Raw genomic sequence first — 27,997 nt, 5'->3', positions numbered from 1 at the left:
CGTTTTGTTCCAAAATCGGGTTGCAGACAAATCATAAGGTGTGTGGTGGCCTTTAAGAGAATAGTTCATAATATCCACGAGGTAGCCAGAATGGCCAGAATCACTTCGTTCTCATGGTTTAAAGCCAATCTTAAAGTTCCAATATTCATCATGTCCAGACCAAGCGTGTCGGAAGAGATCGAAGACCCAATACTTCTCAATGCAATTTCATTTGTAATCACAGCCAAATATAGAGTTACAAAAGTTGACAAATTATGAATTATGAACTGACGGAAATATGTATAGATTGAACAGACACGCGTTAACCATGTAACAAAATGCTAAAGATCTTCTTAAGAATATATCAGTATGACTTTATCCTTCTCGTCTTTTCTTTCCCAATATATAGAGCTCTCTATGTACATGTTATCATTGTTTTTAACCATGACGTTTTATCGAACGTGACCCAGTATATAGGCATATTGCTTAATAATATTGTCAAAGATCTCAGCATGTTCACGAAATACTATTTAGTCTTCCATGGCCAAATATGCCCTATGACTTTAAGATCATGACATAAAGCTAAAGAAGTGTTTCATCTTGCTCTTGTAGCCAGTTCATATGACTTTCAAAGGAGGTTATCAAAGTTCTGTTATCCTCTGCGATGTGGTCATTGGAATCATCGGCAATGAAAATACTGCACTCATCTGCTGTTGGGTCGGTTGACGAACCAGTGGTCGAGTGTGGGGGAAGGGCACTCGTCGTTTCGGCGGTGTTATGGCATGTCTGGTGGGAAGAATTCGATTTTGCGTGCGTATCGGTGGATGATGACGACGATGAGGAGGAACTCTGCAGTGACATCATCGATGATGCCGATGACGACGAAGCACTGCCGCGGTGGTGGTCAGCAGTGGAATGAGAATCTACCGCAACTTCGTCCTCATCCCGGGGAATATAAAACGAAACGCTTTCTGATTCTTTAGTTCTTTCTTCAGCGGCAATTGCGTCGTTTCCAAAGGTATCCGGAGAGTTCGTTTCCACTGGTTTTGGTGTCGACTGTAAATGCACATTCCTCTTCTCACCCTCCTCCTCCTCATCATCATCACCATCAGCATCTTCATCCATGGTTACGGCTTGTCCAGAATCAGAGATCGGAGACAACGGACCCTGGTGAAGATTGTGGTCACCTCTTGATGCTGTCATCGAGCTGAAGCTGATTTCTAGGAAATTGGAAGAGATGCTTCTCCTTGTCATTGACCGAGGCGATCTGCTTCTGCCCTCCGACCCATCCAATAACGGACCATCCGGAAGCGCTTCACAACTTTCTGATTTATCCATCCCCGCTGCTGCATTATTATTATTTTCATGGTAGATTCGTCTCAGGTGTTCGATACTAATCATCCCATCTGATATGTTCCTGCTATGTCTCTTCGACGTTGTTTTGCTACCGCTCAGGTCTGTCCAGGACGGAGGCGATGCGAACCCGTTGTGCGGGATCCCCTTCAGGTTCAAACCAAAATCTGAGAGCCTCTTCTGAAAGTTTTGCGAGAATCGACGCTCCGTTGACGTCAAAGGACCGGCGATCGAGTGACGAGGATCGCATGCTTCGAAGTTTTCAAGGAACCACTTGGTCTCCTCGACGTAGTCGTAGACGACCAGGAGTTGACGGGCCAGATTGACATCTTGCTCTCGAAGTTCGCTCTGGATGTGGAAGGGAGGGGAGAAAGAGGGAGAGGGGGAAGGGGAATAAGAAGAAATATATGTATATTATATAGGCCTACTTAAAGGTCAAGTCCACCCAAAGAAAATGCTGACCTGATTAAATAGAGTAAAATCAAACTAGCAAACATGTTGATTTTTGCATTAAAATTCACATATTGCCTATCACAATATAACATTTGTATTAGAAGCATATTTGTAGGCAAGATACAAGCTCTGTATATCTATAACTCCCTGATACATAAAAAAAAAAATCTGAAGTGTTTTGCTGAAAAAAGCTAGATCTTTAAATACCGACTGAACTATGTGGAAAATTAATTAACAGATTAAGGTTTTCACACTTTAAATATACAAAATTTAAACCAAGTATGACTAAATTATGTGTAGGTGTCATAGAGAGGGGGTTGGATAAGCCATTCCTAATATTTAACATGCACAGAACAAAAAAAACAGAAATACAGACAAAATGGTCCCTCAAAAATGAAATAGTTATGAACAGAACGTATTCTTTCTTTATTATTTACATGATTGAATTCATTAGCGAAAGGCCTTTACTATTTAATACCAATCGTTATTCAGAATAAAACAAAGATGTACAATTATATTAGATGTGTATTTCATATTTGCATGTATTTCAGATTTTGTCCGAAGTTCTAGTCTGTCTGGAGGTACAACGCAATGCCTTTATGACGTGAAGTCTATATCAGACCGAACAAATTGCAAGGCGGCGATTTTAAAAATGCACTCTGTACCAATTACCGGTAAATACAATAATGGAATATCGCAATTTAAAGATTGATTGATGCGATTCGAACAACAAGATGACACAGTCACTCAATTTATTATGGGGTCTGGAGAGCGATATGGCTGTACTTTATGGGTGAACAAGCCACTGGGACGATTTTATAGGGTTATGTTTTGCCGGGCGACAATAAATAACATGATAAACGAAATAGCTCTCTGGGGGAACTGGGAAAGGTGCGTTCAAGTTCGTATCGAGTTATAGGCTTTAAATTCGAACGGGTTCAGCACCTTCTTCCAAGTCATGTCGCTGACAAAGCCAATATCCAGGATAGAAGGATATGTACACTGTTAAAATCCACTGATTTTACAGGGAAAAAAAAGAAAGATTTTGCAAAAAAAGCAATAACAGAATCATTCTGCAAATTCATACTAAAACAGGATTTATTCTGCAAATTAACAGAACGGGTCTGTTTAAAACGGGGAAAAGGGTGTTTCATTAAAGGAAATTTGTAAGGTTCCATACACCATAGATTACACAATCTGGAAAGATTACAGGTCATGCAGGTGTTCTCGAGACTGCTGCAGGAACTTCTTTTATTTTAAGGATAATTTTTTTAACAGTGTATGGCCTATACATCTTTTTGTCATTATATGTTTGCTTATAATCACGTAGAGTAGTTAATGTTATCGCATGGCCATTAAATCAATAAAAAGCTTATCATCAAATATTACCTAGAAATGGCGAGAATGATTTTTGTCAAGATCACGAGGAGACAAAGTGCATTTGGGGAATTAATAATTCACATATTATACAGTAGGGGCTACGAGATTCATAGAACTGATAGGCTAACTTATTAGTGGTGTATTGAGGCAGTAAATATCTCTGAAATTTGTGAGAAAACGAAGCGATTGGACGATCATTAATTTCTAAAAACTCATGAATTCTCAGAAAGACTTTGTATTTCGAAAAATTAAATCAAAATGGGTATTTAAAGAAAAAAATCTTTGAAAATCACGGTGTTCTAAACAATTATTTTTAAGACAGTGGGGGGGGGGGGGCTCCAACCTCCCCAAAGAGAAGGAAAATATATTACATCCCCCATTATTATGAATTATGAACGCTTGAAAATCAAGAGGAAAGTCATTAAGCCTTACTAGGGATACTCCGGGCTGAAAATTATTATCTAAATGAATAGCGTAAATCTCACCGAGCAGAATACTGACAATGTCATCAAAATCCGATAACAAAATAAAAAAATTATTGAATCTTATAGTTTAGCAATATCTTAGGAAAACATTTATATGCAAGTCGACATGAATATAATCATCTGGGCTGGGAATGTCACGTCAAAACTTTCCTTTTTCCTCTGTTATGAGTAATGGAATCATTATTATTTCACATTTTCATAAATATGTGTACTATATGTCTCCCTTATAATAAAAGAAGTTGCAGCGATGAATAACTCATTCAGTAAATCAGTTGCCAATACAATTTTTAAAAGTTCTTGTTGCGTAAAATTTGAATAAACATGATTTTAGGTAATAAAATACAAAATGAACAAAGTGGGATGACATTATCAGTTTGCAAACTTGATATTCATGAAGACATGCATAGATTCTGTTTAACCGAAATAAAGCAAATCTTTAAAATGTCATAACTTTGTTTGTCCTTGTTTGATTTTGATCATATTTTCAGTGTTTGCTTGTCTGATTTTTTAAAAATCTATTCATATCATATTATATTCAGCCCGGGAGTACCCCTTTAATTTGCATTAAAAAATATATATCTGTCATTGGTCATAAAATGAAATTAAGGTTTATTATGAAGTCTTTTCCTGGGGGGTGTTTCATCAATATTTTCGTCCGACAAGTTGTCAGATCTGACAACTTTCCTTGATTCTGATTGGTTGAGAAGCACTGTTACTATAGTAACTGTCGGATAAAACAGGACTTGTCGGATAAAACGTCCGACAAGTCCTTTCATGAAACGCTCCCCAGATAAACGCCAAAGTCATATGAGGTCTTTAAGAAACGCCATGCTAGGTTGCTGAAAGTCATATTAAAAATCAGCAAAAAGTTCACCTATGAGGCGTCAACACTCTTGAGAATGAAAAAGAAAAAGATTGACTTCCTGAATATTCAGATCATGATAACTAAACCTGTTAATACTTTCTTCTAGTTTAATCAATGCTTGGCTGTTTTCTTTAACTGTTTAATATTTTGGTAAATAAGAGAAAGAAAGTTAAAATAATATGGTGAATGACAAACACATTTCGGCGCGCGGGAAAATACTTGATCAGCTAGACAAACGGAGTATGACGTTCCTGAATATTTAGATCATACTATTAAAACTATTAAGTCAATACTTTCTTCTTGTTTTATCAATGCTTGGCCATTTTCTTAATATTTTTGGTTAATAAGAGAAAGAAAGTGAAAATAATATGGCGAATGACAAATACATTTCGGCTGAGCGGGAAAATGCTTGATCAGCTGGACAAACGGAGTATGGCGTCATTGGGAATATTGTAGCATTTGAAATGTTAAGTTTTTATTTGAAATATTTTTTACAAAAAAAGTAGATAAATATAGATGGAACTCTAGGGATCTGATACATGGGTGACAATCCAGCTGATCATAAGTTTGGATCTTCTTTAGCAATGAGATCGTCGCCCAAAGAGCCCGACCCCCCCCCCCCCCCCGAAAACAAAAATTGAACTCAAGAAATCGCAGTTCTAATCTAAAAGTGTATTACTGATCTTGTCTTAAATGTCTTAAACAATCAAGACAAGTTCAGTACTGGGGCTAATCAGGATTTTTTTAAAGTGTGGATTGGATATCACCATACATCAACCATTTACTTCATCTTGCCTTGGGTCTCTTGAACCGATTCCTATGCAAGTTTGGGCTGCGGATGCTTTCCATCATGCTCCTCCGAGATATAAAAATAAAAGAAGAATCTCGGCGAAATACCCGATATAATTTCATTATTAAAATGTGACGTCATCACTCCGGTAGGCTACTCGATCACTGTGATGACCAAATGGCGAAACTCGAATAACGATCTACCGAATCCACAGAAACGCAAATAGGTCTGTTTAGATATCGTCAATCTCTCCAACTTTAGTTGCATAATCATGCAATATAGCTATGAATTGCTCAAGTCTTCCATTTAGCATGTTTAGTCAGTGGCGTACAGATGGGGGGGGGGGGCTGGGGCGCTAGCCCCCCAAATTGTTCATGCCCCAAGAAAAAAGAGAACATTAATGAAAGGGTACGAGTGAAGGTTGACAAGATATCATTTTCTTAATACTATGTCAAAATCTGTCACAAAACTTGATTTTGTATCTAAAATGTCGAAATTTTTGTTCGCTCGCTTCTCTCGTAAGCATTTTTTTTTGTCCGTTATATCTCGCCCCCTCATAGTTTTTTTGGCTCATTACGCCACTGCTTCCATTGTTGCACGGAAATAATGTGAGAAACCCCCTTTGAAGATTTTAAATCGGGTGTTTATCTTTTCAATTTCAGATGCTGTAGGCATCATGAATTTGGCGATACATATCAATGTTTTATTATTCCTTTTCAGAAATCACTTCCTCATTGACATGCTTTTTTGCCACCGTGACGAAACTTATAAGGTAGAATATGGTTTGATAAAACCATGGACCTATTCACTTGTTCTTTTGTCCGTTATTGTTGAATAGTAATCTGCAACAGGGAATGCCTATATGTGTGTACTCTTGGTAAATTTACACGTCGTTAATGAAACCCCACATGTTTCTTGGGACTAGAAACTGGGATATTGGCAATCTGCAGAGTAAACAGATAATTAATCATACAGCCGTAGAATGTCGATTCTTGAGAAATTCGGAAAGAAACACTCGAGGAAGGGGGTAGTATCATGCAGGAGCGGAAAACATGGCAAAATGAAAGAAAAGGGTGAACTATGGGAAAATAATATCATATTTCATCTTTCTTTCACCCTTTTACTTTTTTTTGGGGGGGGGGGCACGGCCTTCAAGCCCCCTCCCCAAATCTGTACACCAGGCCTGGGGCCCGTTGCATAAAACTTTTTACCTGAGAAAACTCATGTTATTTTTACCGTAGTTTTTGCCCTGTGTTAAAGTCAATGGTAGAAATCTGACTAACCATATTTTTCAGTTTTTACCAGAGTTTTCTCAGGTAAAAAGTTTTATGCAACAGGCCCCTGAAGTATGTATGAGGCATGACGGGATTCCTTTGTGAGAGCAGGGAGTACTTTGTGGCTGCACCGCAAAACTCTGGTGTTGATTTAACACCAACCCGGAATGTCCACCACACCAGAGAAGTGTTAACCACACTGGTGTTGTTTCTGTATACTTCTCTGGTGTGGACATATATAGATTCCGGGCTGTTGTCAAAACTACACCGGAGTTTTTGCAGTGTAGTTCTCGATGAGCATGGGAAGAAATGACAAGCAGACACAGAAAACCGATCGAGTGAAGACCGATGATGTGTGTTATATACATGCAAGTCATAATCGCAGAGAAAGAGGAAGAGAAGAGACTAAAATATGGAGAAATAAGAGCAAGAGAGAGAGGGAAAGAGAGAGGAGGAGGGAGCATTATGAAAACAACATATAGACCTATTTTCTCATGATAAGGGGAAGTACCAAAATGTCATTTTATTTTTCAGATAACCATGTTTACTCGTGTTCTTAATAATCTATTACACATTGGGCCTATACTTGCTTTCGTCAAGTATGTCATGCCTGATTAAACTTTTTGTTAATTAGCCTTAACTGCCACCATTTTGATTTATTACATATCATCTCATATTTAGTCAAAGAGACGAGATATAACCTCTTGGGTTTGATATGCGGTACTACAGAGAAGACGCCTATTTAATATGTAAAATGTTTCGGATTTAGAGTGGTTGACAGGTTATTGCTGTACTGTGATTTATGTGACTCCATTATGGCATTTGACTTTCGACGACGTAAGTTGTTCCAAAAAAAAGAAGAAGTGCAAAATTCAACGTACTATACCGTCAACTCCGACAGAGAATTTGTGAAATGGATCGGTGCAATAAACAGATCGATATTAGAAGTCTGTATCCCATTACATTAAATTAAACTAAAAGGCCGGAGAACTTTCCAGTAAAAACAAAATCTGACAAAAAAATACACATGCAAACATATTTGATCGGTATAAGGGAGAAAAGTCGATGCTCCAAAATTTACAGATTTATCCTTTGATCAACATAGAGATTACAATAGAACACTGGGGCAGCTTCCAGTATTTCCATTCGACAGGGAAGATGGCCTATTCGTAAATCAATTTGTGTTCTTTCTATATACCTATTGAATAAGTAAACAAATCTTTAATGACCAATATCAGACACACACAAAAGAAACAACGCACACGACGCGAACTTTGCGAAAAAAAAAACAAATTATTAATCCACGCCAATGGGATTTCGTCCAGTTGAAAATAAAGAGTAGAGTGTAAAACAGAACAAGGTCATGTTACAAACATCAATATTTTGTACGTTATTCAAAGTAAAAAGATTCCTGTTCTTATGGCAGATCAAGACACAAAATGGCATTAAAATCACACTCGTACTATACACTATAAACAAAATTGGAGGCTTAGATGCAATTGAAATATCAACTGAGAATCGATCCCCAACCTTCGCCACAATTTTACATAAAACTGTGCATTTGTAGATATCCATATACTATTCCCATCAGGATACTAGGCTTACAAGTTCTACAAGTAGGCCCACAAGACTCTGCTCCTTCTCTCTCTTAGGGTCATCTTCCCTCAGTATGAGTGATGTACCACAGTATCCAATATTTTTTTTCAGGCACCCAAAATATCCTTTATATACGAAAATTGCTTATTTCATATAGGCCCTTTATATAGGGATATATTGACTCTAATCCTTTTTTTAATTCTGATGAATACCCTTCTCCTGTTAGTAGAGCCAGTCTTTCTACTTACGATTGGTGTCCCTTCACTCTTTGATAATGGCCATGTTCACCTTATACAAATGTGCCCATTTGGAATTACGAAAATATATCACTGATTCAGCATCTCCGTATCCCTTTACCTTGGCACGTTGGTATAACCTACTACAATCACTTTGAAATATAGATCTTTCAATATCATTTTTTTGCTCTTCCCCTTGACGTCATATATACTCGGTTAAAGAGGGAGGAAATGGTTGATAAGATCACGATGATTATCACACAATAATTCGTCACAATAATAAAATTTATGTACACAACTTCCATACTTGAAATCGATGACTTGCCGAATTATTGCACGTATTAGGCTACCTTTTTTCATGGGGCATCATGTAAATAAAAAAAATGCAAATATACACAGCTAGTGAGTCATTCACATCACAAAATCAACTTAGGTCAGGTCGTTCCTAACTGAACAAAATCACCGTCGATTTATTTTTTTAATAACGTAATAATCGATGGGATGGCATAAGGCATTGTTTCATTAAAGGGGAATGAAACATTCGGAACAAATAGGCTTGTGTAGAAACAGAAAAATCAAAGAATAAGAATAAAGAAAGTTTGAGAAAAATCGGACAAATAGTGAGAAAGTTATGAGCATTTGAATATTGCAATCACTAATGCTATGGAGATCCTCACATTGGCAATGCGACAAGGATGTGTGATGTCACTGATGAACAACTTTCCCTTTGGTGGACTATAAAATACCCTCAAAATGTCTCTTTTTGCTTTTTCTTATGATGATACAAACTCTTTATCCATGATGTATTCTTAAAAAATATGTATTACATGCCCTCATGTAGACAGAACACATGATTTATGGATAGATGTGATAAGAGAGGCAATTCTAGTGAAATATATACTAAAGTAATGGGGAGAGTTGTTCACAAGTGACATCACACATCTTTGTCGCATTGCCAATTTGCTATCTCCATAGCATTAGTGATCGCAATATTCAAATGCTCATAACTTTCTCATTATTTGTCCGATTTTTCTCAAACTTTCGTTGATCTGTTTCTTTGATTTTCTGTTTTCACACAAGCTGTCTTGTTCCAATGGTTTCATTCTCCTTTAAGTCGTAGTCCTTTGTAAACTTGAACCTTACACCAGACTCGTAGGTTTACATAGGGTAATCGGCATTCTTGCCTTTATGAAAATCTCGAATAAAGGTAACAAACATGAGCATAGAAACCAATCACATAAAATCATGAACATATCTTACTACAACAAATCTGGAGGAACTAAAAGTTTATCAAATGTTCCTAGCTCCACTTCAATGTCACTGGTTTGTTAAAAGGCATTTTTGGACAGGTAATATCAAGAATTTGAGAAGTTTGCAAATATTCAAACTGACACGTCTGGCCATTGGCGGTGACCTGGGTGGGCTTGGTCGATACCCCTTCAACGAGAAACCCGAAGAAGCTCATCTTGGACGACCCTTCAAAGCCGTCATGGTCAATCGTTGACATCATCTCGTTGTTCTTGGCACTGAAGCTCCACCATGTATAATGTCCATTTTCAAATGACCCGATGGACTCGCCATCATCCCAGTACATGTGACCCTTAGCCGTTCCGTCTACGTCCAAACAGATGAGTAAGATCATCAAGGGGTTCTCTACCATCTTGGTGGTGGTCTGTTGAGGAATCATCGTGGGGACGACGAAACCTCCCCTAAAGTGAAGGTTGATCTTGTTTAAGGGAGCGTCCAGAACCACAGATGTTGTCTTGGTGAATGTCATTGGTGGTTCCCCCGTGATGGTTGCATCATTGCTGTACCAGCGTCCAGGAGGGAATGTTGCATTAACCGTGGTGGCGCCCTCTGTGAGGACAGGACTGACCAGTAGCTCCTCGCCAAGCATGAACTGGGTATCAATGTCATAGAGAGCTGGCTCATAGGGGAAGTCGAAAAAGAGTGGCCGAGCCATCATACTGCCATTGGCATTGCCCATTTGAAACCATGTGTAAAGAAAAGGTATGATAGAGTAGCGATTTAGCAGAGCATCCCTGCTGGAATCCTGGCTGGCCTTACTGAATACAGCTGGGTCCTGGTCTACCATGCCAAGACTATTGTGGTTCCGCGAGAACGGATAGAAAGCTCCTAACTGCATCCAGCGTGTGCAAAGTTCCTCTGTTGTGTTGCCACCAAAACCACAGATGTCGGCTCCTACCATTGGGATTCCAAACATATTGAAATTTAGTATACCTATGATGGAAGCATGCATCTCTGGCCATTCACTAACATTGTCCCCCAACCAGTGGCCAGCGTATCTCCCAGACGACGGAAAGGTGGAACGGGAGATGATGAATGGACGCTTCTTTTGAATGTTTGTCAAAGTCATGTAGGAGACTCTGACCTCAGAAAGTCCATATAAACTGTGGACATCGTAATGAAGACCAGCATGTTGACGTGCAGATGGGCACAAGGTCTTGGAATATAAAGAATTACCCCCAACTCCGGGTACATATGGAGGATTGTCATAAGTGCTATTGGTTGAACAGCCGCCTGGTAGTCTTCCATCTACAAAATTGGAGGGTTCGTTCATGTCAAGCCACATGCCATCAAAATCGACTGCATTGTGGAACTTCCCTGCAAGTGTCTGCCACCAGCGTGTCGCATTAGGATGGAACCAGTCAGGATAAGCCGTGTCTCCTGGCCATACTTTACCGATGAAGATACTTCCGTCATCAGCCTTCGTGAAGATATTGTCAGTGACACCTGTATCATAAGGCGGATAGCTACCGGGCGATTGAGAACTGCTTATTGCTGGATCAAAAATGGGGACATAATGAAGGCCACTAGCATGCAGGTCTGCAACCAACTTGGTCAAATTGTTGTACGTGGTAGGGTTCAGGGTGAAATCTTTCTCTCCTTCCATGTAATCAATGTCATTCCACTGCACATCCTGGGGAATCGACGCTTCCCTCATTCTTTCTACAACAGCCATAGTGCCATTTACTGAGTTGTATCCCCAGCGGCAGAGGTGGAAACCCAATGCCCACAGAGGCGGCATGAATGGATTCCCCACGACATCCTGGTATTGCTTAACCACATCGATGGGGTCATCGCCAAGGAAGATGTAGAAGTCTAGAATTCCACCAATTGTTCTGTATGTTATGGCTGGGGCTGGCTGAAGAATTGCATCCATAGCATTGCTATTCAAGAGAAACACTCCATGAGTATCTCCATTCGGTTCCAGGTTGTAGTAAAGTGGATGAACGCCATAAAGGTTGATGTTTGGACTTGGGGATTGATCTCTGGCCCAGAAGGTGAACCTCCGCCAGTCTATTGGCAGCGCCAGACTGCTACGATGCTCCCCAAGTCCGTAGATGTACGAGGACGAGAGAGACGAGGAGATCTGGATGAACTGGTCGCAGAAAATGAACCCTGGATTGATGGTGGTGTTGAAAACCACTTCTTTACTGGTCTTTCTGGTAACAGTGAAACCGGAAGTTGATGCTAGCTGCACGTCGTACATAGGATTCCCTGCCTTTGATGTGAAAGGTGGTGTCTGGATAGGTACCTCAAACCTCCTACGATCAGCATCATAAATCTTGATGTGAAGACGGCTATCAGTTTCATACAGTACGTCCATCTTCAAATTCATAACATCCTTCGGATAATAACTTTTTGTAGTTCTCGTAAGATTGACAGTGAAGCCATACTCGGTAGGGGTTGGCACTCCATTGATATAACCCGGATAATCAAGTGGATAGTAACAGTACGGCACATCAAACTTCGCGTCAACAGCGGGGTCCCGTGCCGGAGACTTCCCCGGAGCCCAGCAGCAACCCCGTGCTTCACATTTCTGCTTAGATGCATCCAACTCTGGGTGGCAGTCGAATCGATGATTATCATCCACTTGTCCACACTGTTTACCATGAGTAGATGCAATAATACAGAACAAAAGCAGCATGCGTTTCACAAAGATGGGATCCATCATCTTATCCACATGTGGCGCTGCATTCAGAAACACGAAGTACCCAGTAAGTACACTATCTACGTAGTATGCATAAACACACATGAGAAAGCATATCGACCACGATATTATTATGAGCGTCAATATCACGTGATCTACCGAATCACCTGACACTATTGTGCTGCATTTTCTTTCATACAAAGCCCGTTGACCTTTGAAACTGGCGTACATGCAATGCAAGCATGCAGCTATAGTATCATTTTGCTTTCTGAGTATGTTTCCGAGGATGATATACTATACTGCCTTCCTAAAATAGATTTTACAGGTTAGATTAAAATAATATAATCTGAACATGACAAGGTTTTGTATAGGCCTAGTGTGAAAAGGCACAGAAAATTTATATGGATGAACTTAATACCGGTGCCCTGTCCCGCCCCCTTAAAAATAGTCTCATAGGCATACCTTTGGTAGATAATATGCATTTGCTGTCTCTTCAAAGATAAAAAGGGGGGCATTAGTACTGCAGAAATACAAAAAAAATATGAATCGTTATTCTCATATTATGATAATTGTTTTATCATTATCATGATTATATCATTGTCGTAATAATATTTGTTGTTATTATTGTTTACATCATGTTTATTATTATTATCATCATCGTAATCATTGTCATCGTTACTTCTTTATATAATTTCATATTCACTTTGGGCCTACTACATCTTACAGCTAGACCTCTTCTTCTACTATGATTATTACACTCAAAATATGCAACAAGAAAAAAAAAAGAAAAGGGGTAAAGGTAGTTGGATAGCTATGCAAAGTTGGACCGGAATGCACAATTTCTCAGCGTACTCCTTCAACATAGGACTCTTGTTTACCTTCCTGACTTGATAATGTAAATCATAATATGGACAGAAAATTTATGAAATATAATGGAGCCACGAGAGGAAACTGGATATAATTTGACAAACAAACCCACATGACCAATATTTACCCAGGCTTTCAAGCTGCGCACTATGTCTATAAATCAGCAGAACATTTTACCATGTCATGAATAAGAGAAAACGTGTTCAGAACGCCAGATAGGTGATATAAATTTGACCAAACATTTAGGTTAGCAAAATAAGGTGACAGAAAATTGTAGGTTAATACACGAAATGGTCCCGAGATAAGATTAAGACCCGGTGCTAATTACGTCTTCATGACAAGATGGGGAGAAATTATCGCACCAGTTTGAAGTTAGGTGGAATGAAATAAAATTTGACAAGACATCCAATGAATCAATCATCACTCCCGTGGAAATCTCATTAACATGCCAAAACGTTTCTGGGTTATACGAAGTTATTTTTCTCTCCCTTAGTCAATGTTAGTCTGTGTTACAGAAAATAATTCACAACTATGTGTAAATTTCAAGTTGGCAACTACAAATAAATACAACAAGTATTTTAATGGACAATTCCCACAGGACATGTAGGCTACTTAATTATGAGGCATTTGTGGTTTTCTCCGTAGCACATATTTTCATGGGAGAGTAATCATAATCATGATAACACAGGTAGTATATCATTTTATGGCCTCCCAATATATTTTGAAGTAAAACTTTTGAAAAAAATATATTATAGTCATTTTAGGTATTAGAATGAATAGAAGAGTAGCCCATGTCTGACATCACCATTGCGGCAATTTTTAGTCTTCGTGAACGGATTACCAATTATTAAACCTTACAAAAATGCATAACTTTCTTATTGTTTGTCTGATAATCATATTGTTCAAACTTTCCCCCTATCTAATTTTATAATTTTCATTTTCCTTCTAAAACAAGGGTTTGATCCCCGTTTTATATTAGTTATTTCTTGTATATTCATCGATCTATTCTTGTTTCTTTTTTTTTTACTCCACTGTTTAGTTTTTCAAATACATTTCTACATTTTAAATTCATTTCATATTTATTATTTTTTTGTAAATGTTCATCAGTTCTTATATGTTATTCCATGTTTCATTTGTTTATTAATTTATTCATCCATCTAATTCGTTAACATCTTCATATCTAACACATTTTATTCATCTCTATGTTCATTATAGAATTTCTTCATTTTGATTTAAAATACTAGTATCGAGCAGTAACCGCTCCCTTGAAGACCCTGTTCACACTGACGAGGATGATAAAATTATAATCGCTCTCTTGGTAACACTGTTCACATCGGCATGTTGATGATTAAAGTAATAACCGATCTCTTGAAGACCATGTCCACACCGGCGACCATCGAAATGATACAAGTGATAATCAAGGCTTCTCATCGTGACCTCGTTCGATAAGATAAAAACCAATCGTATAATCAACGATGACAGACGGGATCAGACTTTATTGAAATATTGATAAGACGTGTTGACTCTGCACCTAAGTAAATTCTGAGACGCGGGAAAACGCATCATCAGATAGTAAGGTGTACGGGATATCAATTACGATTGAGAGGAACGGAACCAATCTATTACCGATGGTTGCAAACAGGGTTGTATCGGGGGCGACAGTATTTGGAGAGGACAAGATGGGTAAAAGGTCAGATTATTCATTTTTACATGAATAAGAAAATGGGCGCATGCTATTACAGAGTTGTCCTTCCCCATCCATTCTTGCTTTTCATTTTCAAATCCCCCATCCCCCTTTTCTCGTCCTTTTTATATATAAAAAAGAATTTTAAAAAAATGATTCATTACCTGACCATGTTCGTGTTCTTGTGTTTTCGATGGAATATTGTTTGAAGTCAATGCACGATAGAGGTGTAGGGGGCGCCACAGGGGGAGGTCGCCACTATGATTTTTCAACTTTTGTGAAAGAGGGAGAAACGAAAGGGGAAAGGCAAACGAAAAAAAGACGGAAGGAGAGCACAGGAAAATAGAGTGTGTACTTCCTTCTTTCTTTAATACCCTTATTATATATAAATGAGAACAAATGGCGTCAAAATCTTCAGATTGTTTTGTCCGCACCCTCATGAAGATGTCCCGACGCCGCCCCTGGCTAGTCAAATCGTTCCAATATAATTTGGGTAGGTGTGATTGAATAAGTTTGACCAATATAAACATCAGCATCGTGAAATTTGCCAAACCGATACACCACCATGCATCTTATTTGGTCGTTAGCAACGCTGGGATGTATGCCTTTATCAGTGCCTGGAGAGATCTTTCATAGCCCCCCCCCCCCCCCTCCGACCCATGTCGTCTTGATTTATATTTTAAATGTTGATAGTCACCATTCTTAACTTCTATATAGTTCTATCCCTTATTATATCTATCTTTGATAAAAACCAAAACTAAATAAACCCTAATCCTAATCTCTACATTATTCTAATCCGCATGTCACCTCAAGATTTACAGGTACATGATCTAAAGGGTCGTATGTCATGATTAGCTGCCAATCTTTGAACGATCCATGGGTTTTCCCCTCCGTGTTTCAGTCCCACAACTTCCCGGTACGGAGGGCAGGCATTTTAAGCTTCGAAATAAGGAAAGATTCATACAAGCAGTACGTGTTCACGCATTTTTCTTTCACTATAATTGAGAAAATTATAACCGATATCAAAGGTTAATGATTAATCTAAAGAATCATGTAAAGCGATGATTATTTTCATATTCATGAGGATGATGGAGAACTTGACTCCATTTTAAGTATTTTAGTAAGATACATATATTATATATACATATAAATTTCATATATATATATATATTTATATTTTTATTGTAATATGACATTATCACGATCGTTGGATCATTATCATACCCCCTCCCCCCCAAAAAAAAAAATACACGGACGTATGCAAGAAGTTGGAAAATCACACCACCACCAAATATATACCATAGTCTTTTCTGGTTACATGAAACAGTACGTGAATGCATGCTTCATATATTTTTTTATTGAATTTACATAATTTACAGCGAGAGAGAGAAAAAAAAACAGGATGACATGATTTTGGAATTACGACATCAAAGTGCTGAAACATCTCCTGTAATGGGGAATTCCTGCTGAATGTTATCAAATTCATTCAGGGATCATTCCTCGCGGTTTTGTTAAGTATGTTAACATAATTATGATTATTGAATGCCTGCTGAATGCCGGAGATTCCATAAAGTGATTAATTGCATTGGTGGATCGGATTTTTTCACCAAGCGGGGGATTCCCGCTTTTAATATAGATGCGGTGTTGTCATGGAAACGGCACTGACGCGTTCCCCACCTCTCAAAGGAGGTGTGTAAAAATGCATGCCATCGGTGAAGTGTTCATCGTTGGTCATAACATGGACCTATTTGTAATAGGTCCATGGTCATAACGACCGAACTTCTGAAACAGCTTGGGTTAAATACAGTTGTACTTTTAATCAATTTTACGATCCATTTCATTCTATAACAAGTCCAAGGTTATAAACTTATAGCGCTACCCGCTGGGAATTAATGATTGAATATGACTGTCTTCATTCTATTTATTTTCATATAATTCATCTTACAAGTGCGATCTAAATATAGTCCATAATCAGAATACAGGTGATATGAAAGTACTGACCTAAAAATATGGAACATCCATACTGAAAGAGGTTGTAAATCTAATATAAGGAACAGTTTCCTCCAATTGAGGAGCTAAGGCATATTCAATGAAATCAGATGTTTTACATTACCTATAGTTTTGGTGTGAAAGTACATTTCTTCATTTGAAGAAAAGGGAAGATTGTCAGTGCTAATTCAGACAATGCAATATTGATAATTATTTATAGCCTTAAAACTTTTTTTTCATATTTTGTAGAAAGATTTTCTTCCATTTTCACGTTAAAGGGTTCAGCTGTATATAGGGTTTTTAACCGTTTTTTTTGCGAATCTCGTAAAAGTGATCTTTAAAACTAATTGGTGGTTTAGGTCTATATGGCAGAGGTGGGTAAAATAAATATTTGCTAAAATATTGTTAAACAAATTAAGTTTCAGGAATGGACATTGCCCTTTTAAAGACGATGGCTTATGTATAGATATTTGCACAGGCCAAGAACAATAACCCATTAGCGATATTGACGCATATCATGGAATTTTATGTTTTGTCAGTATGCACTAGTCATTTAACACCAGCCTGGCCTGTATCACAGTTTGGCGTTAGGCTAACACCGTATAGGCATTAAAGCAACACCAATAGTGTTAAGACAATATCGGTTTGATTCTTAATTTCAACACTTCTCTGGTGTTTTCCGATATAGACACCGGGCATGTGTTTAACTCCTGCGGATTGTTTTATTTTTGCAGTGTAAACAAAGTAATGTCTTGTTCGGGTATACATATCCATTTAAATGATATATATCTCACAGCTAAATAATGGTATAATAGTAAATAAATAAATTAATTTTGTGCTTAATGGTGTCGGTAACTAAGTAAATAACTGAAGAGGAGTTGCAGGGTTAGCACTTTGCAAGTTCGATATATTGATTTCTCCAGTGTTTAGCACTGTTCATGTGAATTCAAAAGAACTGCACAGTACCAAACAGATTATGAAATCAAAAGATAAGTATGTACACGAGATGTATACAAAATCATCTAATTGAACCGCGCAAAATGCACAATCAAGCCTACCGAATGAAAATACTGAATGGTTAATATACTTCACTCTTTTTGGTTAGTTTGAGTATGTGGTCAGACAATGTCAAATATAACGATTATTGACCACAATCACCGCTCTACAACAGGAATTATGTGATCATACAATTATGATGAATAAACATGATAAAGAACCGTCCGTCTGTGAAATAAAAGCTAAATCAGTAGTTCACTGTTAGAAAATTTATCCTTATAATAGTAGAAGTTCCTGCAGCAGAGTCTCGAGAACACCTGTAATCTTACCGAATTGCGTAATCCTACAGGAAATTGGTATTTGATGTATGGAATCTTACAAATTTCCTTGAATAAAACACCCTTTTCCCCCTTTTTAAATAGACCTGTTCTGTTAAATTGCAGAAAAATTCTTGTTTTATGAATTTACAGAATGATTCTGTTATTGCTTTCTACAAAATCTTCTGTTTATTTTCTGTAAAATCACGTTTTTTTTAACAGTGTAGTTGCCTGTAAATATGAGGCTAACATCATTTAAAGATTACAACTGAATTCAATTTGTTTTTAGGCCTTCAGCATTGAAATTGCTATCACAAAATCTAAAATGGAATGCAGTATCAGAAATGATAAATCAATTTTTGTTGATTCATGGACTAAAAAAATAGCGAGGATATTATTCACTCTAACAGGAGAAAAGGCTCCCTTACAATTTATCAAAATAAAACTTCAAAGCAAATGAAATTTCTAACATAAAGCTTAAGAAATGTGAAACGAATGAAATATGTATGGATGTTACAAATATGACTCAAATTGATAATCAAATTTGTTGATTTGGGATATGCAGTTCATTATAAACTAACGCGTCTGTCAAGAATCTTTGAGTTAATGAAAAAAAAATCAACGTATTGTTGGCACCACATGTGCTGGCTCGAATGATTTCGTTATATGCGATTTTACGTTATATATGAATGGTGTGGATCGACTCGAGAATGAAATATATCTCACGGGGCCTTGTATTCAAGAAATACTTCGAGCAAATTAACAGTTCCATGCACTCTAACATACAAATAAGCATGATAAGTTTTCCAGAGTTGTTATACGCAGCTAAGCTCAGCTCGTATAGTAGCAACCCCTGCAAACATTAATTTATTGATCAATATATCATAGACAAATACACCTTGCTTGTAATTAGAGTTATATATATTTTCAAATATCTAGATATAAATTAAACAGTTTTACATACTCTGTTTATTATACATTCTTTGAGAATTTCTTCATGAAAAGTTGCAGAAATGAAGAAAGTGCCTGGGAATAGAATATCGTTTGATAACAGAACACACTGCTCCTCATCTTTCATCTACTTACTCGCAAGGATTTGACATGTTTGAAACTTTGGTTCCGTGACTCAACATTATTTCATGACGGATTTCTTGATCGTGAACTAGATAGGACATCTGCCCAGATATGAGTGCTACTCAGTCACTGTGGAATGATGATGGGGAAGGGAACAACGGAATGATAAGTATTGCAGTCACGCCAGAGATATATTAGATTGGCGGAAATATGTTACGTTTGGAGATCAAGAAAGGGATCCCTTGCAAAGCTCAAGGAAGGGTCGTATCAATCCATTTCTTTCCAACCAGACACAAGTCATGTTTATTCTCATCTTGGGAATGTAATAGGTACAATATTCGTGCACTTTTTAACGTCAAATATATAGGATTGTAGGCACCAGATGTTATTACACTGTAAATCCTCGCTATAGAGATACGTTATTGATTCTTTGGGGCATATAAGTGACGGTTGTATACCCCCCACCATCATCGTCCTGCATGTGTTATGGTCTTCCGATTATCCCAATATAAGAGCCAAAATCTTGAATCAAACATTTAAAAGAAAAAACGCGTGGACATTTTGCGATGTAATCGAATTGAGCAATAAAAAGATATTCATCTATCCTTAAAAAAATGTTCTGGTTTTGTCACCATGCGGGGTGCGTGCAATCCACACGAGCACTATCCCTGAAATCACTGCTTTATTTTTTCTATCATTTATTTTTCAAGAAAAAGCTTTTGAAAGACCCAAATGCCAAACCCTTTGTGTGACTGGCCTACAAACGATGCATATAACAGTTTTCTCTGGCAATATCCGATTAAGGACCCTTAAGAATCGCAAACTTATCTTTGGATTAGTGCACCATCAATCTGCAGGTAACAAAAGATGGCAGACGGTTTGAAGGGGCTATCTTACAAATTTATCAACTTTGTGTTACTGTATAGAATACGTACTTTATTTGAACCCTTTCTATCAGCTATTTGATTACCTTTTTTCTAGTTGTTGTTGAATCACTCGTACTCACTTCCCATACTCTTTATCTAGCATTGCTAATGTGTCTACCTATATACTAAAAGACAAGGGTGTGTCTTTACATTTTTTTCCTCCAAAATATCATCACTGTCTTTGCCCATTTTTTCTTCTTTTTTATGAATAACTAATTGCGTTCCTGCCTCCAGAACTGTATTACGATACATCTTTATTGCTGTCACACAAAGTGGAACAATAAAACAAAATGACCATTTCGCTACGGATAAAAGACGTCGATGACCTTTAAAGTACTAGTAAAACTATCGTTGCAATAACAATGAATAAGACTCGGGTTAAGTCTGTCTAGTATGTCGACTAAACCAAAGATGCGATGTCTCGGACATTTGTGATGACGATCCATTACCTTTTTACAACAATGTGATGGGCCATAATCAAGTGGTGTTTTGGGATTTAAATTAGACCATAAATCTCTCCATCTCACAATCCAAGCTGCATCCTCATTCTCCCCCATTACTCATATGTTAGATATTCAGAATATAAATTTGTGCATTTGATATATAGGCATTGCTTCATTCGATGAAAAATTATCAGTTTCTATCTGAATAAATTATTCTTTTCCGCATGATTGTTTATAACTGAATGAATTTGCTTAATGTTTTTATGAATATTTTTGTCTCAATGAATGAATGTTTTTATCTAAATTTTAACATTTATAAATATGCGAAATAGAAGTATAAATGAACAAATACATGAATAAGTAATGCTGGACTATGTTCAGCCAAATCAAAGAAACATTCCGTTCGCCCCAATAAACGTTGTATGTTGGTTAATGTATGACCCCACCAACTATACGAAATTAGTGGAAAATAGGAATTTTACTTTAAAAGTTGGCTTATCGCCCAACATAACAGGGTAGTTGACAATAATATTATGAGAGTGTCAAAGAGGCTCGAATCTTCTACACAAACGCAATACATGGATCTTTTAAATTATTTTCTTATTATTACTTTTAAGGGGCGACCGAGTGAATCCGACGTTCGTATATTCAGCTGTGTAATTCATTTTCCCATGACATAGTTTTTTTTTCGATTCGTTTTGTATTCAGAGCGAGCCGGCCTGGTTATACTCTTTCACAACAGTTCGAGATAAATGCACTTGAAAAGAAATTTGGCACCCAAAAGACACCCGTCTTTCAAAGTATACGACCCATCTGCATAAACCTTCAGGCGAAATGCAATTTTGATTTAGATTCCTGTATTATGATTGATCATGAAAGAACTTCAACATCTTGCTAAGCGATGAAGTTGTATCATCAAATTCCTGAGCTGAAAAACAAATTAGGCGATGCATTTCAGAAGCGTGTGAACCCTTCGGGTATTCAAACCAATGAAAGGCAGACCCAGCACAGGATTCCACGTTAAAAGTGAAGATTAGATTTTTTTAAAGTGCAGAAAAATGGGAATATTATGCAATGGGGTTTAAAGTAGCAGATAAATATCAATGAAGGGAATAGAAGACGGGGAGGACATGGATGAGGAGGGGTGTAAATAGAGGCGCGATAGCTCAGTCGGTATAGAGCGGGGGTTTCGGATTCCGGTGGCCAGAATTTTCGATTCCCACTTGCGCTAGTTCCCTTTGGCAAAGCATTTATCCTCATTACCAGGTCCCTCGGAGAGGACCTTAAGCCATCGGTCCTCTGGTTGCTTGCCTACAAGCACTGACACTTTCTTAGCAATCAGGTAAAAATATCACCACCATTCATAATAATAAATGATAATGATAATAATAATAATAAATGATGATGATAATAATAATAACATCAATTATAACAATATTCAAAATGAGAGAGTAGACCTAATATTAGGGCTCCCACTTTTAAGGTTGACGTCGTATCGAAGAAAAAACCCAGCCCCTTGGCGATAATAATGTGCCCCTTCAAACTCATTTGAGGTACAAAGCTTATAGTTCGGGACATTATTTTTTAAGGTTATTTATTTCTTCCTTTGTCTGTCTCCCCCTTACTTTGAGAGACTTAAAATGAGAAATATATAGATATAGGAAGAAAGGGAGAGAGAGAGAGGGAGAGAAAGAGGGTGAGGACGGAGGGAAAGATCAAGGGAAAGGAGGGCTTTCAAATATGAGTGTCTGGGAATAGTTCGCTCAGTGAAAATGCCAACAAAATTCAGGCGGTAAATATGACCGAGAAATCGTTAACTTAAAACAGTCATCCGTAAATAATGAAGATGGCAAAATATTCTATTTGACAATCGCACCTTTAATTCACATTGACACGTCACTTAGCCTTGGAGGGTGTGTGTGTTAATATGTGCGAGTCCAAGAGAGAGTGAGAGAGGGAATGTTTATTGTGGGGGGGGGGGGAGAGGGATGGGGACGGCAAAGACAGAGTCGAGAAGTGGAGAGGATACTTTATACGGAAAGGGTTATTTCTTTATGCGAAAATAATAATAAATACAAGCGGCAGGTGATGCTTTGCTTGCATCGTAGTAGATTGTCATTATTTTGACCTTGTTTTCACTCGAATCGTACAGAATCTGCAAATGATGAGCAATCAAAGAACAAACGAAAAAACAAGAAGCATTTCATCTTTACGCACATATCAGTGGATTTTCTTTTCTTATCCTTTTTTCTTACCTTCTGAAGCTATAAAATCATGTTTGTAACAATAGTGATAAGTGAAAAATTATGAAACGTATCTGTATTAAAAAAAATATTTCCATTTAGCCTCTGATATAGCTTCGAGAAATCATTTCGTATATTCACACACGGCGAAAGTGTCCCGAACTTCTTGTACACGCATTTGACGTCATAATGATGGTGAAAACAATCTCAGCTACAAGGACGCGAGGCTAATTAACGACATTAATAATTAGTAATCAATATGGTTGGGTCTTATAATTACACGGCAGGAAGGAAGGGAGAGGAATACATAAGGGATCTCCTTCGAAGACACAATTATACGGATACTCCCGTGCATGAGAACAATTCAGGGTATACATGGGTTGGTGCCCCCGAACCAAATAATCCCAAATCCTAGATATCCCCAGGACAAACGACCAGCGGGGTTGTCCGCTGCTATGATTTTTTTTTTTGCCGAAAAATACACTTTTAAAGACTGTTTTCCCTTTTCTCCTATCAATTTCACCTCCCCAGATTTTCTTTTTTTTAAGACGCCCCTTATTCTTTAGCTCGCATGCTTTCTCGCAAGTGAATCTTTATTTCTTGCAATCTGCGGATCGAGGTTGTGCTAATGAAGATTTTGATGAATGTCCTTCTCATCCATGGTTCAGAGACCTTTGTCGTCGTCACGGTACAGATCTAAACCTGTAAATAATTGAGACATTCTGATGAAGCTTCAATGATTATTAAAGTGTCTTCGCAAGAGTCAATTATCCTGTCACGTTTGCAAGGAATCTTATTTGACATGTCTTGAAGGATAAACGTAATAAATATTGTTGTGTGTATGATGGATATGTCGCTTGTTTTTTTTTTAAATCTTTTGGGGCGGTTGCATATAAACGCGGAGTCCATTTTTTTTGGCGGGGGGGGGGGGGTTCTTATATAAAAGTATTGCATATCATTATGTTTTGTTTTTGTGAAACCGTGACCAGATCCCTGCATGCATGCAAGCAAGCTCATCGTTATTTGTAATCAGCTCATTACTGCTCACATTTCTGTTTGCCCACCTGGCGTCATTGTTTTGCAACAAAATCTTCTACACCGTCATGGTACTAATTAAATGTAGGGGATGGGGGTAAGGGCAGACATCCCTCCCTAATGATTAGTAGTAAAAGAAAAAGAAGAGAGGAAAGGGCAGGACCCCCCACCCCCCCAAAAAAAGATAATAATAATGATATTAATAATAAAAATAATGACAAAACTAATAATACTACTATACTAATAATGAATAAATAAATAAAAAATGAAAATAAAATTTGAAAAGGGAGATTCTTCTTTGTCGTTTTACTCTACTACCCTATTATTGTTCAGTCGAGCAACATGGTGGCACCTTCAGCTGTCTTGACCCCCTCCCCCTTCCCGTCCCCATTTGAAATCCCCTGGCGCCGCCCCTGGTTATATATGAGTGAATATAGTAAGCGAGTATATTCCCCAACTTATGAACGCTTCTTGATCAAACACTGACCCCCTCATTCAAGTTCTCCATCAATCTTTATCAACGCTGAAATTGATATATGCATGGGGTTTTTGTTGACATGGAAAGTGTGTTCAGAGAATATAGATTCCCGATTCTAGGGCAGTATTATTTTCTAAAAACGTTTGACTACTCTTATCGTCCCCATTCAATAGCCACGCACTTCTCCTGCTGAGCACTGGCGACATATAGATATCAGAATAGACGACACGTATTGGTAAAATGCGATACTGCCTGCCTGGCAATGGTGCGATATTAACTCATCTACAAACACGACAATGTATATATTACTGGCACCTAGGGAGTAGACGAAACGGTTCAGCAAGACCTAAATTATCTCACATTTGAATCTCATGCCCTCTGGCATTGTCGTGTGCAATGCTCAGTTAAAACGTGTCATGTTATTGTTATCATTCTATTATTACCTGTTCGGGGAGTTCCATTATGTATTGCATTCTATTGGTCGTAACATTCCCCTTCTCCTCTTGAACTTGAATTTTTTTGTTCTGCTCTCCGATCGAGGGCGTATATGTTTGAAGTATAAGGCAATAAATCTACAAGTCTCTGTATAAATAGATGCCACAGGCCTATATTTCTTAGATTTCGTATCAGATGATTATGTACTGAACTTGAAGATTGAAGGCTTTCGTTTTTCCTTCGTCTAAACACCTGTTGTGTCAGTCAATGTCAAGGACGGCAGTTATCTTTTTCACATTCTCATTTCACAATGGCTGTCGACCGTTTATCATATTATATTTCATTGAAAATTGCCTCTGTGTATATCAGTACAAGGCGTTTTTTTTTGGCTGCATTTTGGAGGGATGGTTTCCCCCGGTTTAGTTAAATGTTGGAAGTGGAAGAGAGATATTACTCCTTATTGAAAATTCCCATATCAAAGGGATTTAGTATATGAACGTATATTATCCCAAGGTATACAGAAATGAATGCATGTTATACGCATGGCTGGTGGATCTTCTTGGACATATCCCCAAGCGTTCTCGACTGTTTTGATAACCTTAATCGACATATAGGTCAACACAAATATGATTATTTCTCGCTAGAATTATATACTGTAGGCTTGCAAACACGGATATTTTACCATAGTTCCCCTAGCCATGCTAGCATATGGAATAAGTGAAATATATCTAATTTCATAGTACATGACAAGTCAGCGATTAATATCTTGCTTATTTACGCATGGCATAATAAACGGATCAATACTCAATTCATATCACCCACAATACAAATTATTGCTCTAACATACTAGAACCAGAACATGTATGTACGTCGAACCCGGATGACTTATTTGTCAAAATACGATGGGAGGAGAATCGAATTGTGACAATCGATCGATTGGCAACTATATATTTACCTGTCTACGGTCTTCCCTTTTTATGAAGATATACTTGAAAGCAGCTTTAACTAGTTCCAAAGTAGGTCTTAACATATTAAGCTTAATGCTCAGCGAAGTTAATCTGACCATTAATCTACTATACTCCTTTGGGATGTCCAAGTTCATCCTTTTCCGGGTCACTCTTCCATTTTTGTTGATTGCATGAGCTTTGGTTAATCGGTCTGAGTTTTGCATGATTAGACACAATTAGGGGCCCGAGGAAAAAATGGGGAGTCAGTGATCGCATTTAAAACAAATTTTCGGGAAAAGGGACATCCGATCATGGAACTGCTAGATCCGATTTTGAGCGATTAATTCATTTCATCACCCCCCCCCCCCCCCCTTCCACACCTATGATTCGAGGTTCATTATTCATAGGGCATCATCATTTAGGGCAAAATACATCTCACAATATGCAGAACATATTGCTAATAATCGGTTAGAAAGAATGGACAGATGTATATAGAAATATACATACCATTGCCTGCTTGAGACGCTGAATCTGAGTGCCCAACCTGGAGTAACCACCGTCATCAGAAGACGCAGAGACAGTAGATGCAATGGAGATCTTATCCTCCGTCGACGCCTCGCTCATCGAGCAACCCGAATCGGGACTTCGACGGGCATTCTCATCGAAGTCATCGTCCAGTCCGAGGAAGACAGTGTCCGACTTGGTCCGACTTTCTGCGTTGTCAAGAGAGTTCGAAGTTGACGTGGGGGAAGTTTCTATAGGGATGTCCTCCAGGGTGATGCACACTTCTTGATCAACTCCACCAGTTTGTCCTGTGCCATCTTTTCCAGAAAGATCAACATCGTCACTAACGTTTAACGGAGCAGGATCCGAAATAGGGCACGACTCGGAAGCGTCCACGAGGATGTTGGTTGCCGGGGCGTTGTCGATGATGTTGTTGGATGCCAAGGGGTGCGGCGGAGCTGGTAGCAAGATCGATCGAAGGCAGGTAGGCATTGGTCCGAACCTGGCCTCGGCTTCCCCCTAGGACCTCACCTAAAGGGATTCCCTCATCCTCTTTTGGATCCGTCGATGGTGCTTCTAGACCTTGCTCTGCCATGACCATCTTTGCGATAAATTCCTTCAAATATTTCTCAATAAACAATCCTGCCAAAATTGTTAAATCCAGTTCATTTCATGAAGAGTCTAGTAAGCAGTAGCCATGATGGTTCCCGTGACCTCCTCCTATACATTCACCAAAAGTTTGGTAGATTGCAAGAAATGATTCTCATTAAGATGCAGCTATTTGATGCGACTGCATGCTCTTCTCATAGAAAATACTGGCATTCCTCTTTTTATGATAGTTACATTATGACGACAAAAATGAATACTTTTTTTTCCTAGATCTCTACATGCCAGCATGCATGCTCAGTAATAAAAATCCTCGTGTCGTGCAACTTGTTTACTCAATATTGATCTCTCACAGTCTCCTCTTAACGTAAAATAGATTCCAAATCCAGCATCACAGACGTCATTGCTGTCTCATAAACTATGGAATGGTCACCGGGTTATGAGATGTATCTAAGTTCACGGGAATTCCATTATTTGCTCAATTTGTATGCTTTTCCTCCGATATATCACAAAGTACAATCCATATACTTGATAAGAGAATATTTTAATCTCCTTTTCGCACAGTAGATGACGGCCTGCATGCTTGAGCTACGGTCGCCAATTGAATGAATGCATGGAGCGGATGGCGGCGCGTTTTATCGCATGTCAATGCCATCAAATCGAGCATCCAAGCTTTGCATGCATCTCTCGTCAGGTGTGCGAACCGGGTGCACGAAGCAAGCTGCACGCAATGCCAAAATATATTTCTTTCTCAACCAGGTATATATAGATATGGTGCATTGACAGTTGTGTCAAGAAAACACTCAGCATTTAGCCGCCTTTCTTTCAATTCCAATCCATTTATTAAAAGACATGCTACGTTCGGCAGAAAATGTTGACTGAAAATTACAGGTTTATATTCCTTGCCATTATATTATACCAACTCCACCCATCGCATGTTCATTTCTTTTATATCATCAAAATAGGGTAACAGGTAGAGTTATGTGGTTATAAAGAGGAATCGCAGGCAATAAAACATTTTCCATTCCCTTTTCTCGTTTTGCTTCATTAATTTTCTTTGACTGGTGATATATTGAGTCGAGATCGG

General features: G+C 38.1%; 2 protein-coding genes across 2 annotated transcripts; both read right to left on the bottom strand.

The window, feature by feature from the left end:
• Window positions 1-14: 14 nt before the first annotated feature.
• Window positions 15-27,866, bottom strand: LOC121423661 (serine-rich adhesin for platelets-like). The gene is made up of 2 exons (XM_041619078.1): window positions 26,308-27,866; window positions 15-1,680 (listed from the first exon to the last, which is right to left on the bottom strand). The coding sequence occupies exons 1-2, from the start codon at window positions 26,794-26,796 to the stop codon at window positions 562-564; spliced, it is 1,608 nt and encodes a 535-aa protein (XP_041475012.1). The 5' UTR covers window positions 26,797-27,866; the 3' UTR covers window positions 15-561.
• Window positions 9,527-12,731, bottom strand: LOC121423660 (lysosomal alpha-glucosidase-like). Its single transcript, XM_041619077.1, has one exon. It carries the CDS (start codon window positions 12,595-12,597, stop codon window positions 9,712-9,714), a length of 2,886 nt encoding a protein of 961 aa, XP_041475011.1. The 5' UTR covers window positions 12,598-12,731; the 3' UTR covers window positions 9,527-9,711.
• Window positions 27,867-27,997: the final 131 nt, after the last annotated feature.

This window comes from Lytechinus variegatus, chromosome 11, assembly GCF_018143015.1.
Source record: "Lytechinus variegatus isolate NC3 chromosome 11, Lvar_3.0, whole genome shotgun sequence".
Lineage (NCBI taxonomy): Eukaryota > Metazoa > Echinodermata > Echinoidea > Temnopleuroida > Toxopneustidae > Lytechinus > Lytechinus variegatus.
Note: the sequence above shows the minus strand (reverse complement) of the source record. Positions and strands in the feature narration are given on the sequence as shown.